The 15,009-nt window shown below is 34.0% G+C and overlaps 1 protein-coding gene across 1 annotated transcript in view; it reads left to right on the plus strand.

Annotated features, from left to right (window-relative positions):
* KBTBD12 (kelch repeat and BTB domain containing 12) overlaps window positions 1-15,009 on the plus strand; it is an 84,865-nt gene that overhangs the window by 18,707 nt on the left and 51,149 nt on the right. Inside the window, exons 3-4 of the mRNA XM_003762486.3 lie at window positions 1,063-1,333; window positions 8,574-8,724. Coding sequence (XP_003762534.2) covers window positions 1,063-1,333; window positions 8,574-8,724 — 422 coding nt within the window. The remainder of the gene's footprint in view (window positions 1-1,062; window positions 1,334-8,573; window positions 8,725-15,009) is intronic.

The raw sequence follows: 15,009 nt of genomic DNA on the forward strand, positions 1-15,009 counted from the left end.
AGTAAGTGACCCAGATTAGATTTCAAACCAGGTCTTCTTTAAATCCATCATTCTGCCCAGTATTACTACTGAGCCAATCAGACACTGTTTTGTTTTGTTTTGTTTTGCCAAGGGTAAAAATATAGATTCAGTATTTATTTGTTTTGTAGTCAAGCATCACCCACCCTCATCTTTGCAAGTTACTTGTTGAGAAGGATTGGGAGAAATAGGGCAAAATCACCCTCCATGTTGACATGACATTTAGTAAACCTCCTCTATGACACCTCTAAAGCTGGCATCCCTTAAGGCATAGAATAGTCATAAGTGTCCAACCATCTATTTGAGAGAGTTTCTGTATTCCTCTCTAATTATTACAATTCCCACTCTGGATCATGAAAAAAAAAAAAAAGAATGCTGAAGAAATAAAAGTTATAGTGGGTGGTGGGTACGTAGAAAAGCTCAATACCCTTTGTTTTCTTTAAGAAAGTTCTGAATTGTGATTTTATGTAAATAATTGCTGGGCTTATTCTCTATCTAACTCTCTTTTTTTGATAGGCTTTGATTTTAGGAAACAGATTAAAGCTATTTGACATATTGTTTACCCCAGAGTGCCTCCTGTTGAGTTTTACAAATGAATTGTTGGGTTCTTTGCCCATTTTCTAACCTTAATAGATCAAGATTTCTTATAATTATTTTCCCCAAAAAACTGGGAAATCAAGGCTGGTATTTAATAATTGATGTGTCCCAACTTCTTGCTTTTTTCTCTCAGCTCGTCTTCTCTTATCCGTCTTTCAGACATTTATTAATCACTTATGCCCTTTGCTAAGGACAATTATTTTACTTTTATTTTAGCATTGTTCAGATAGAAATTGTCGCACTTTTTACATAAATTCCATTCTCTGCATCAATCTCTTTTAAAAAGTATGTTAATCTTAAAAACAAAATTCTTTTTTTCCTTCAGCATGAAGAACTGTATCACATTATGATTTGGAAAGAGACTCAAGTAGTTTTCAAGGGCAAGATATTAGCCTCTAGAAAAAAATGTCATCTCTAATCTCAAACTTTCTATCCATTCACTTGCAGGTACCACAATCGGGGAAACAAATTCTGGGAAAAATTATGTGCCACTGAGTTTCGGGAACTTTATGCCCTAGGCAGTGTCTATAATGACCTTTATGTCATAGGAGGACAAATGAAATTGAAAAATCGGTATCTTGTTACAAACTGTGTGGACAAGTATTCAGTGGAACATGACAACTGGAAAAGGGTGGCCCCTCTTCCATTACAACTAGCATGCCATGCTGTGGTAACAGTGAATAATAAACTTTACGTGATTGGAGGATGGACCCCACAGGTTAAGACATTTCCTCTGTACCTAATCAGCATGTTTGCATGCCAGCTGGCTTCTCAGTTTAGAATGCTGACATATTCATTGAAAACTAAAACATTGTGTCTTCACTAAGTTAAAAAAAAATCATAAAAACAAAAACTTTCCCTGTTTTAGAATGTTAAATGTAAAGCTTCCATAGGAATTTAAAAGACTAATTAAATTTTAAAATGAATTCAACATAGATATGAATTCACTTAACATTTAAGCATTTTTTTTCAGTTGCCTTACTATTTTTACTCCTTATCAAAGATATTTGTGTTAAGGGGCATAGAACCAGCTCTGATACAAATTGCATCACCTTGGACAAATCACTGAACCTTTCAAGACTGGTGTCCTTATATTTAAAAACAAGGGGAGATAGATTAGATAACAACAACTCATATGCTTCATAGTCACAATGCACCTCTACATATATTATCTCATTTAACTCTCACAATAATCCTATTAATTGGGGAGGGAAGGTATCCTATAAAATAGGATTATAGGATTGTTTATTTATATATTTAATATATGTTTATATATATAATCCTATGTTACAGATGAGGTAATTGAAGATTAGAGATGTTAAATGAGGCTACATAATTAGGTATCAGAAGAAAGATTTGGATTCAGGTCTTTCTCCCAACATGCTGAAGACCTCCATTGAGGGGAAATCATTCTCTCCCAAAGGAACCCATTCTATTTTTGAACAGCTCTAATCATTACAAAATTTTTTGTATTAAAATTTGCCTCTTTGCCTCAATATACATTTTATTTATAGTTTTATTATTTTTGGTTCAGATCAGATCAAAACAATCCTCCTTTGATGTGAAAACTCTTCAAATATTTCTACAGCCATCATGTTTCTCTTCAAGTTTTCTTTCTCCAAGATAAATATCATAAGATACATATCATCATTCCTTCAAGTGATGATCATTTGGCAGGATTTCAAAGCCCTTCACAATTCCAGTTATTTTCTACCTTATTGATATGGCTCCTAAAACAGAGTACCCAGACTACAAACAGTACTCCAAATGTGATCTAACTAGACCAGAGCACAGAAACACTAGTACCTCCCCAGTCCTGGACTTTTTTATGACAAAAATCACATTGGGCTTTTTTTGGAGGGGGGAGGGGGAGCTTCTATATCACTCTATTGATTCATATTGACCTACTAAAAATCCCTGATCTTTTTCACAAGAAATGTTATTTCACCACCCCTCCCTCAATATGTCCTAGTGCTTATTTTTCAAACTTGTGTAAGATTTTATATTCAATTATATCTTGTTAGAGTCTAACCAGTGCTCCAACTATCAAGATCTTTTGGAATCCTAACTCTATTAACCAGTTCATCTACAAATCTGAGAGGCATGTTACCTCTGCTTTTATCTGAGTCATTGATTAAAATATCAAACAGCATAAAACCAAATGCTGCTCCCTAGACAAGATCTCCACTAGAGATCTTCTTCCAAGTTGATATTAAAGTATTAATGGCATCCAAGTTAACATCAAATTATTAAACTCTAATTAGAATCTAGCTGGTCAATCAGTTTCAAATGCACCAGCTTTCATATTTCCATCTTTTTGACAGGAATAGTTTGGTAAACATTGTTAAATGCTTTTTAAAAATAGAAATAAAATATATCCACCACATTCCCGTCATTGTATAGTCTAGAGGCTCCTCTTTCTGAGTTCAAATCTGGGTTCAGACACTTAGTAGCTATGTGACCCTGGGCAAGGAGGCAGAGTGGAGAAAGTACCAGGCCTGGAGTCCTAAAGACTCCTTTCCCTGAAATATTTAGCCTTAGTTCAAATCCAGCCCCAGATACTTCCAACCTGTCACTTTACCATATTTGCCCCAGTTTCCTCATTTGTAAAAATGAGCTGGAGAAGGAAATGACAAACTCCTCCAGGATCTTTGCCAAGAAAATTCCAAATGGAGTCATGGAGAGTTGCACAACACTGAAATGACTAAACAACAATAAAATCTTGTTGAAAAAAAGAATACGAGTTTAATCTGTCATCACCTATTCTTGATGAGATTATCCTAATTCATTAGGGTCACTACTTCCTTACCTAGATGTTCACTGATCATCTCTTTAAAGACCTACTATAGCATTTTTTCCAGGAAATACAGTAAAATTCTTTACATCACCACTCCTCTGCTTTAAAAAAAAATAATCATATATCCTCCAGTCATCTTTTCTCCAGTCATCTAATACCTCTCCTACTCATCATGATCTTTCAAGGATCTCTAAAAGTATCTCAGCAATCACATCTGACTATTCTTTTCATAATCTAGAATACATCTGAGGGATTTGCTACTAGATCCTCTTCTTTTCTATGTACTTACCTAGGATAACCACTCCCTATTCATCATTTTGGTTCTACTATTTCCAGTCCAAGTATAATTTTCCTTGGCAAAGAAAATAAAATTATGATTTAAGCATTTTTGTTTTCTCTTTGTAATCTAGTATCATCATCCCATCCACCCTGAGCAGTAGTATTAATCATTCTTTGATTTCCAATATACTTTTAAAAACTTTGGGGTTTTGTCATCCTTAGCTTTTCTAACTAGCCTTAGTTCATTCTAAACTAGTGCTCCTGGTATTTTTATAAGACTAGTCAGAACCATGCTGTACATTCTTCTATTAATTGCCCTTGGTGATTGCCATCGTGTGTGTGTGTGTGTGTGTGTGTGTGTACACACACATACAAACACACATATTTATATGCATAAGTATGTGTATATATGTTCATATATATGTCTTCATGGGATGGCTACGTGGCACCATAGTGCCTAGAGCACCAGATCAGGAATCAGACTTATCTTCCTGAGTTTAAATCTGACCTTAAAATTTTACTAGTTATGACCCTGGGCAAATCACTTAACCTTGTTTGCCTCAGTTTCCTCATATGCAAAGTATGTGTATATATATACATATATATAACATATATGTATGACGTGTGTGCAAAATTAGTCAAGGAGTTCTCTATGCATCAACATCAGTATCTTTAAATCAATTTACTTATTCCTTCCCACTGAAATTTAGTCTTTTTTGTCTTTAGAATTTCATTCTTGAGAGCTTCCCATCCCATCTTGACTAACTTCTTTTTTTTTCTTTTTTTTTTTTTTAATAATTATAACTTTTTATTGACAGAACCCATGCCTGGGTAATTTTTTACAACATTATCCCTTGCACTCACTTCTGTTCCAACTTTTCCCCTCCCTCCCTCCACTCCCTCCCTGAGATGGCAAGCAGTCCTGTGTATGTTAAATATTGGACTAACTTCTGTAGAAATATTTTTTATGGAATTCTACATATTATTTTTCTAAAAGATTTGAAACCTGCTCTCCCAAAATCTTGGTTGAATGTCAGATTGTATCCAGTTACCTTCTCTTATCTCTATGAAAAATTCAGAGATGGAGTAATTACTTCTTCCCACTCTTCCTAATATTTTCATTCCAACAGCCAATTTTTCCTTTGTGACAATACTCGGAATGGATCTTTCCCCTTATTACTTTCTCTGTCTTTTGAAGGAAGTATGAAAGTCAGGAAATTATTAGTTGATCTGCTTCTGGCAGAAAGACAGCTCCCACAGATTCCATATCTTCTCTTACATTATATCTCTGTGCCAGGCTTGTGATCTTTCTCCATAACTCTTCATCTTTTATGTCTCTTACTTCATTGATCTTCACCCAATGGTCTCTGCCACCCTGAGTTTCTTCACATGAGTACCTCTTCCTAATATAACCTATTCGATCTCTTTCTCCAACCTGTCCTTTTTGAATGATATACTAGATGAAGTGACTTACCTACAGACAATTGGCTTTAGAGGCAAGTTGGGATCAGAACTTCCAATTCTATCCTCTTTTCACCTTTCCATTCTGCCTCTCTCCTTGACTCTTGCAGCACCCAAGGCTTTCTTTTATAGGCAGTGTTTCATACCTTCCCTCCTTCCTTTTCCACTGGAGGAGTAGTGGGAAAGATGACTATGAAAATAACATCCTCTCCTAGATAATATGGTTGCATATCAACAAAAACTTAATGATAACCATACCTAATCTCAAAAGTAAGCCTGCGGGAAAGATTTGTTAAAAATCAAATTTTCTAACCTGCTGGCTCAGATTTAATGGAGACATGTATGACAAGCAATAAAGATATTTTCTTTCTGTCTTAATATTTTGTTCACTAATAGGCTTGAAGAACCTTTTATATTGAATTACTCAAAAAAATTCAATTTGACCATTTAACAGAATAACCGTTGTGAATGATGAAATCTTAATCTTACCACATTTTAAAAGTATGCTCTGAATTGAAAATTTTTAGTCTTCATGGGATGACTAGGTGGTACCATAGTACCCAGAGCATCAGGTCAGGAATCAGGAAGACTTATCTTCCTGAGTTCAAATCTGACCTTAGATTTTTGCTAGTTATGACCCTGGGCAAATCACTTAACCTTGTTTGCCTCAGTTTCCTCATATGCAAAATGAACTGTAGAAGGAAATGACCAACCACTCCAGTATCTTTGCTAAGAAACACACAACTGAAAAATAACTGAACAATAACATTGTCTTCATGGTAACTCATTGCTAAGGATTCTCAAGTTGATTATAATTAAAATTATAAACTAATCATGGACCTAAAACAGCATTTACATATCAAGATTTCCATGACAAAGGCTCAGAAAAACAATTCAGGAGCTATTCTCTTGCTTAAAAAGAGATCAAATGCTTAAATAAAGAAGGAAATTTAGAATAAGAATAAATTTAACATATTGGTTTGGCTTTAAAAAGTAGAAATGTAGGGCTCTATTATGCAACGATCTTTTATTTAATTAGGTCCCTAATTCTTATCTCACCACCACCCCACAAAGTTCCATAGTACTTCAAAAGATTTTAAAATATCTTTCACTTTAAGCAAATCGAATGATTTCTCAAAAACTAGATTTATACAATTCAGGGGTGATTATTCACTTCACAAAAGGACACTATATCAAACGATTACCACAATGTTATTTTACAAAATAATTTCCATTTAGAGTATTTTAGATATTTATTCAGTTTACAAAAATTAAATTTGCAGGCAGTTTTCCTAGAACACATCCATTATCTATATACAAGTAAAGTAAAATTTGGTTGAGAAACTCTTAGATTAAATGCTCTGCCAAGTCTGTAAAATATAATAGAGCTTTAATGTAGCCTCTTTAGAAATACCTATCCAGGTAGATAGATAGCTATGTGTGTCCTTGATGAAAGTATATGTACATGAAAAATTATAAATTATTTAGACATCTAATCCATTTTTCACTGATTGTTGATGATTCATGGGTCAAAACCCATGCGATTCAGAATGCTAATAGAGATAGTGATAGAGACTCTGTTTCTCTTTCTTATAAAATTTATATAAATCTGTATGATTAGTGAGTCACAAAAGAAACAGTTTCTGTCATTGTTCAACATTCATTCAACAAATACTTATTCTTCCCCTATATTCTCTTGTTGCCTTCTATAATGACTAAGATGCTTATTACTGAATACAAATATTCTTTACTCCATATGATATTGGATGACAGTCCCTTTCCCCTATGCCTTTATAGTCTTTATATATCATCATTAACTTAAACTGGGGCCCTAACAACTTCGCTATATCTCCTTTTATCCTCTAAATTTCAAATGTGATTCTGGAATTGAAAACTCTAGATTCCTAAAGTCACTAAAATGTGCTCCAATTCCTTGATTAGACCTATATCAAAACAAAACAACCAAAAAACCCTCAAAAACTCTCAACTTCCTACTTATTCAAAGTCTACAGAGCTCATGGCACTGTAGTGTAAAACAGAAAAGGACAATTTCTTTCCATGGATGTACAACTCTTTTTACTATATACAATGTCTCTACAACCTAATGTGTCAAAATACCAATTTATTAATGTATACTCATCATCAGTGACTTTATTACTTTTTTCAGGATACTTTATATTTTTCTCTATTCTGTCATTCACAAGAAAAACAATCTTGGAATATCTGTTATTACTATTTGATGGAAGTATTTTAAACTTTCTTCATTTTTGTACTTTCAGCCTCTTCACATGTTGCCTAGAATAGAGGCAAAATCTTGGGCAGCTAGCTAGTGTAATGTCCTAGAGTCAGGAAAACTTGATTTCACTTCCCGCTGCAGATAGCTCTGTGATGCTGGGCAAGTCACTTAACTTCTCACTAACCTCATTTTCCATATTTGTAAAGTAGAGAAAGTATATTCCTCGCAGGGTTGTCCTGAGGTTCAAATGAAATAAATATATGAAAAATGCTTTATAAATGCTGGAACAAATTATTTTCCTATGGGAATTAAATTTTATTTAATGTTGCTTGAAATAAGGGGCCTATTTGACAGAATCTGGAAATATTGTTGTATAGTCTTATTTTAATTTGTTCTTACTAGGTTTTTACCTCAGTTATTCATTTCATCTCTTTATTAACTTAAATTGTAATTAACACTGTCTTATGCAACCTACCTGTTAGCCTGTGTATAAAATTTTAAATTGTTTATTAAAATTATAGCTGGCAGAGGAGGTAAGTTATTAATAATAAAAAGCTTAATAGTAAAAAAATAAAATAAATGTACAAAGTAATAGAGCCAAGATATAAGGTTTTAGTCTCAAACACTATAAAGCACTTTTCTTTAATAAATTCCACTTATAAGAAATTATAGTCTGAAAATGTTTAGCAAATTATTAAAACAAAATATTTTTGTGACTCAATCAGATTTACTTAAATAGATTCTCTATATAAAAAAGAAATGTTTCACAAAATGGAAGCTTAGCCTTTCACACCCCTTCTTCAAGGACACTACTTTATAGTTTAACAAAATAGATATGTTCCAAAAAAAAATTGGCTAACATAGTTTGACTTCATTTTTAAGACTCAGTTGCTGCTTCATAATAGAAAAAGGGGGGAAAAAAGCTATGTTGTGACAGTGCTATAATCACAGCTTGTTTGTTTTAACCCAGCACCTCAGCCCCACTGGACTAAGATATAAATTCATCTGATCTCGACAATGCACTTATAACCACAAGTCATGGAAAATTGGTGAATTTTAGTGAGTCTGAGTCACTTCAGTTGATGCTATTTATCTACTTGGCTGTCCAGTTTGATTAATTGCATTTGTGTACTCACATCCATCTCTAAATGGTATGTTGTTATATAGCTGTCATATTTCATACAGATGGATCTCCCTGATGATGAGCCTGATCGATTAAGCAACCGACTGTTGCAGTATGACCCTGGCCAAGATCAATGGAGAGAGCGGGCACCGATGAAGTACTCTAAATACCGATTCAGTAGTGCCGTAGTCAACAACGAGATTTATGTCCTGGGTAAGGAGAAAAAGATTTTTTAACCGATAATATAACTACTTTTTCTTTTCTTTACCCTTTCGCCTCAGTAAAATGAAAAACTCTCCTTTCCTTTTGTATCATAAGCAAGGACAAGTGGAATTTGTTGTAGTGGTTATTTTCTTGCTTTCTAGAACCTAGTTAGGTGAAGTTGAATCATTCTTATTTATATAATAAATATATGTGCCTTAAGGCAGGGCTTCTTAATCTTTTTCCAGTTGTGATCTCTTTTTGCCCCAGACATTTTTATATGATTCCAGATATATAGATATAAAAAATAGATATATAAATCAAATATTTACTGATATAAATCTTAATTTCATGACCCCCTCATTTAGTTATGTGACCCACATTTTAAGAAACTTTGCCTTAAGATTTATAAAGCCCCTACATGTGTTTTCTCATCTGATAAAAATTCATCATCCTAATAAAGGTGGTTTTTGTTAATGATGCTCTTAAATGCCCTAGAAAATATAGAGGTAGATAAGAGAGAGAAATAGATCAAACAGGAATCCATCCTTAACGAATACTAAACTAGGAATGTATCTCTGTCTAGATTTCTTGTCAGTGAAAAGTGACCACATAAGTATTTTTATAATTATCTATGCTAATAAAGGAGATCAATACCATAAATAACTGAACCTAGCAATATAGAAAGACAGAATTGAAAGGGACTTTTCAGAGTTTTAGACTTGGATGGGGAGTAAGCAGCCATTTAAACCAAAAGTTCTTAACCTGGGATCACCAAGAACCTCAAGGTTCTATCAATGGATTTTAAGATATACATGAACTTAGGTTAGGATGAAGATTACATTTTTTTATTTGCCCTACTATTTAACTGAATATTTGCATTTCTTTAAATTATTTAAAAATATTCTGAGAAAAGGAACCTGAGAAAATGTTCCTAGATTTTGCCAGATTGTGAAAAGGGTCCAGGCACAAAAAGGACAGAGGGTTAAGGACTCTGATCTAGACCAAGTCCATGCCTTAAAGGAATTGCCATTATGACATACCTAACATATGATCACCCAATCTCTGCTTCAAGATCTCTAGTGAGAAGGACCCCTAATACCTCTAGAGGCAACCCATTCTATTTTTAGGCAACTCTAACTCTAAGTTCTTCCAGACATCAAACTTAAATTTGTCTCTTTGCAGCTTCCACTCATTGCTCCTTGTTCAAGTTACTATGCTAAACACAGCAAGGCTAATCCCCTTCCATATAATGGTCATTTAGATTACTTGATGAGAGTGTTCATGTTCTCTTTAAGTCTTCCCTTCTCCAGATTAAATGTCACTTCAGCTGATGTCCAAGTGATGTGGATGGAAGGTCTTTCACTTTCCCTGATTTGTGAGGGATCACAGATCATCAATCTATGGACTAAGTTGCAGCCCACCAAAACTTCTAGAACTTTTCCAAATCCACAGCTAACCATACTTCCCTGTTTTGTACTTTTGAATTCAAGCTTTCAAATCCAAGTGTAAGACTTTACATTTATTCCTATCAAGTTTTATTTTATCAAATTTAGCCTAATGTTCTAGCCTTTCAAGATTTCTTAGGATTCTGACTTCAATATGATAGCTATAGCTATTTCTCCCAGTTTTGAGTCACTTACAAATGCATGCTATTCATACCATTAAAGGTCATTAACAAAAATAAAAGATGAATAGAAGATCATAGTATCTGAGAAACCTGGGGAAAAAATAGTGCTTGGAATTATCACAGCTAAGAAAAGTGAAATGTACCAAAAGGATTATTTTTAAGAAAGACTATGGAGAAGAGGAGAATAAAGATGATTCAGTAAGACCACTGCTGGGCCTAACCCAGGATCTTGGGATACTCCACTAGAGACCCTCTTCCAAGTTGACATCAAACTCTTTGGATCTGCTAATTCAGTCAGTTGGAATATACTGTACTACTGTTTGACCCCTATCTTTTCCCCAAGAGTAGCCTGAGAAATATTGTCAGAAACTCTGCTAAAATCTAGGTAAATCACATCTGTAGCATTCCTCTGATCTAAATGCCCAGTAATCTTATTTTTTTTTAATGAAATTTGTCTGGTATATCTTACCCTTTATGAAACTGTACTAGTTCATTATGATCAATACTTCTTTTGTAAATTAAATTTTATTTTATTTTCATACACCTTCTCTTTTTCCTACTTCCCCCTTTCCACACTGACAAAGCAGGAAAAACAAAATCCCTGTCATAAACACGTGTAGTCAAGTAAAACAAAGTCTTGCATTGAAAAAAAATTGAAAATAAAAAATATATATATACACAAATGCAAATACACACATATACATATATATTTAGAATTGTATTAGTATTGTTATATGTGAGTATATTATATAATATATAGTACATATAATATTTGTGTTTGTGTGTATATTTATATGTACATACATATATGTAAATATATGTATATCTGTGTATGTGTTTGTGTGCATGTATATTTCTGTGTGTGTGTGTGTGTGTGTGTGTGTGTGTGCGCGTGTGCATTTAGGGTTGTATTAGTATATGTCTGAGACCAAATTTGAACTCAAATTTTTCTGACTGCAAAAACCATGCTCTATCCATTGGATCTCCTAGCATTAGACAATTTTGTTCTGTCATGTCCAATGTAAAATGTCTTTTTCCTCTCAAAATGTCTCAGAAAAACCAAGAGCTAAAGAAGAATTTCTGCTTCTCTCTTGTCAGTTGTCATTGTCCCATCTACTCCAAGCAGTAGTCTTAACTGGATCATCTTTAATCCTACTCTTTCCCATAGTATTTCTTAAAAACAATGCTTTGGGTATATTTCATTCTCAGCTGTGATAACTCCAAATACTAATTTTCCAGGTTCCCAGATACCATGATCTTCTATTCATCTTTAATTCCTGATCTTGCTTTAACCTCTGTACAGTTTTTTGTTTTTTGCTGAAGCAATTTGGGTTAAATGACTTGCCCAGGGTCACACAGTTAGGAACTACTATGTGTCTGAGGCCAAATTTGAACTCAGGTCCTCCTGACTTCAGAGCTGGTACTCTATCCACTGTACCATCTAACTGCCTCTTAACCTCTGTACGTTTTTAAAAACCTGAATTGTTTGACAAATTTTCTGTGTGTCCATATTGATCTTTTCAGACAACTCCTTTTTTCCTCTCCATTAAATTTTCATCCAGGGGATTCCACCTATATTTCCTCTGAAAACTTTGAAATCTTCCTTCCCCAAATCTCTAGAAAGGGAGTATTCATTTTCCCCAGGGTTCCTATCATTTTCATCCCAACCAATTTCTCCTTCATGAGGATCAGTTCCAATATAGTTTCCCATTAGTTTCTCCAATTTTTAGACCTTAGAGATCATCTATTCCAACTCACACCTCAAAGAAGTATCCATTCTAAAATATTCAGTCATCCAGCCTTAAAATACATTATCCTCTGAAGCTCTCCATTCTATTCTTGGATAACTCTTATCAAAAGAAAATTTTTCCTGACATTAAACCTATATTTAGCACTTTGCACTATCTACCAACTGCTACTATTCTATTCTCAAGGCAGAGAAAGTTTTATACTTTTTCTACATGAGAGCCCTTGAAGATAGCTAGCTATCACATTGTCCCTGGTTTTATATTATTGGGGAGAGAGGAGGTTCAACCATGAAGTTGAGCCCCAATTAGGAGAAGAACTTTCAGGAATAAGAATTTGGTTGCCTTGTACACTACTGTGGTCATATCATAAAGAGGGATATATTCAGTTCTATGCATCACAATTCAGGAAAGACATTGGTAAATTAGAGAGTTTCCATGGGAAATCAGTTAGAATGGTGAAGACCTTAACTCTCTGCTATATGAGGATCAGTTGGAAGAACTAAGAATGCTTAGTCTATAGAAGAGGAGTAAATTGTTATGTCCCCTTTTCTTTTTTTTCCCTTTCCTTTGCACTATTATTGACAGTTTTCATCTTTAAATGAAGAGAAAGTTGAACTTAAATATTTGGTTTTTGAAAGCAAAGCACAAATGTGTTCCCATGTAACTCATGGCTACTTCTGTCAGGAGATTTATTTACATCTTAAAAATTAAAATTATTCATGTGATCAATACTTTTTACTTTGAAATGGTGTGTCTTTATGGTCTCCAATGAAGCAGCAACAAAGATAAGTGAATGAAAACTGATTTCTCAAAGACTGAACCCGATGTACCTTAATAAGGATAGGGAGAATCATAGGAATAGAATGGGGATAAATTATTAAATAATGGCAGAATGAGAACCTTCTAAGATCCCTATTCAACCTAAATGGAGAAAGATAAATCAAACAATCCCCTGGGCTTAGAAATGTTTTGGGCACCCTTTTCAGTGCCTTAATTTCTTTCTTTTTTATGAAAGCTTTTTATTTTCAAAACATATGCATATATATATTGGATTATTAGCCATCTAGGGGAGAAGGTGGGGGAAGGGGAGGAAAAATTTGGAACACAAGGTTTTTCAAGGCTCAATGTTGAAAAATTATCCATGCATATGTTTTGAAATTAGAAAGTTTTCATTAAAATATGCATAGATAATTTTCAACATTCACTCTTGCAAAACCTTGTGTTCCAAATTTTTCCCCTCTCTTCCCCCCAACCCCTCCCCTAAACAGCAAGTAATCCAATATTGGTTAAACATGTGCAGTTCTTCTATACATATTTTCACAATTATGCTGCACGAAAATCAGATCAAAAAGGAAAAAAATGAGAAAGAAAACAAAAAGCAAACAAACAATAACCAAAATAGTGAAAATACTATGTTGTGATCCATACTCAGTTCCCACAGTCCTCTCTCTGGGTGCAGATGGCTCTCTTCATCATAAGACTATTGGAAGTGGCCTAAATCATCTTATTGTTGAAAAGAGCCACATCCATCAGAATTGATCATCATATAATCTTGCTGTTGCTGTGTACAATGATCTCCTAGTTCTGCTCACTTAGCTCATTTACATAAACATCAGTTCATCTAAGTCTCTCAAGGCCTCTCTGAAATCATTCTGCTGATCATTTCTTATAGAACAATAATATTCTATAACATTCAGATACCATAGCTTATTCAGCCATTCTCCAACTGATGGGCATCCACTTAGTTTCCAGTTTCCTGCCAGTGTCTTAACTTCTATAGCATTATAACACCTCTCTCAATTTTGATTTATATAAGTGATAAATTTATATGTTGTAATCTGTGTTACTAAATGGTCCAAGCCATGTCTTTAATTGGTTCATTACATTAAGTTTTTAAGGAGCTATGCACCCAAGACAGTGCTAAGTATAGTAGGATGATGAAAACCCTTTCTTTCAATACTATTAGAGAGACTAGACTCCCATACTTGAAGGAGAAAAAAAATGAGATAATATATAGTAAAGGAAAAAATCAAATATGGTCAATTGCCAAAATACATTGTTCAACAAAATAAGAAGGGCTCCTTCTAAAAGTTTATCAGAAAAGGAAGATACTGATATTGACTGTAGTTATTAGAAAAGGTGTCATAAAAGGAATGAGACCTGAGATAGCCCTATTTAGAATTGCTAAACTTTGGAGAGAGATAGGATCAGGAAACTAACTTGACTATAATGACCAGCTTACTCCAACACAGTAGAGTGACATATGAGACCCAGCAAGAAACAACAAGTCTAACCCCACATTAGTTAATAAAAAAGGCAACCCTAAATGTACAGGATTAGAAATTAACTTAAGAACAATTATTTAATTATCTGAATGTTTGGGTTTTTAACTTTGGATCATTTTTAGGAGTCAATGCAATACAGCAAGAAGTAGATTAGAAAACTCAACTCTTGTTTGACTGATCAAAACCCTGAAACTTTCTCCACTCTGAGTTTTTCTAACACTGCTCTCCTTCTAAGTCTCCTTTACTGATTCATCATTCATATCTTGCCCACTAACTATGGATGTCCTCCAAGGCTCTGCCCCTCTTCTAGTCTCTAACTCTCGGTAACTTCAACTGCCTTGAGATGATCATTTCTGTATATCTGATTCGTAAATCTAAATATCCAACCCAAGTCACCTTCCTAAGCTTCAATCACTTATCTCTAGTTGCCTGTTGGATAGTTCAAACTAGATATCCAGTAGAATCTCAAATTTCACACGTCCAAAACCAAATTCATTATTTTTCCTCACCATACCCACCCCTCTTTTGATCATTAATCACTACAGTTGCAGTAACTCTAATTTGCAATTCTTCATGTTCCTTCACCCAACACATCTAATCAGTTGTCAAATTGTGTTATTTTCTACTTCCACAC

The sequence above is a fragment of the Sarcophilus harrisii genome, chromosome 1 (genome assembly GCF_902635505.1).
Source record: "Sarcophilus harrisii chromosome 1, mSarHar1.11, whole genome shotgun sequence".
Lineage (NCBI taxonomy): Eukaryota > Metazoa > Chordata > Mammalia > Dasyuromorphia > Dasyuridae > Sarcophilus > Sarcophilus harrisii.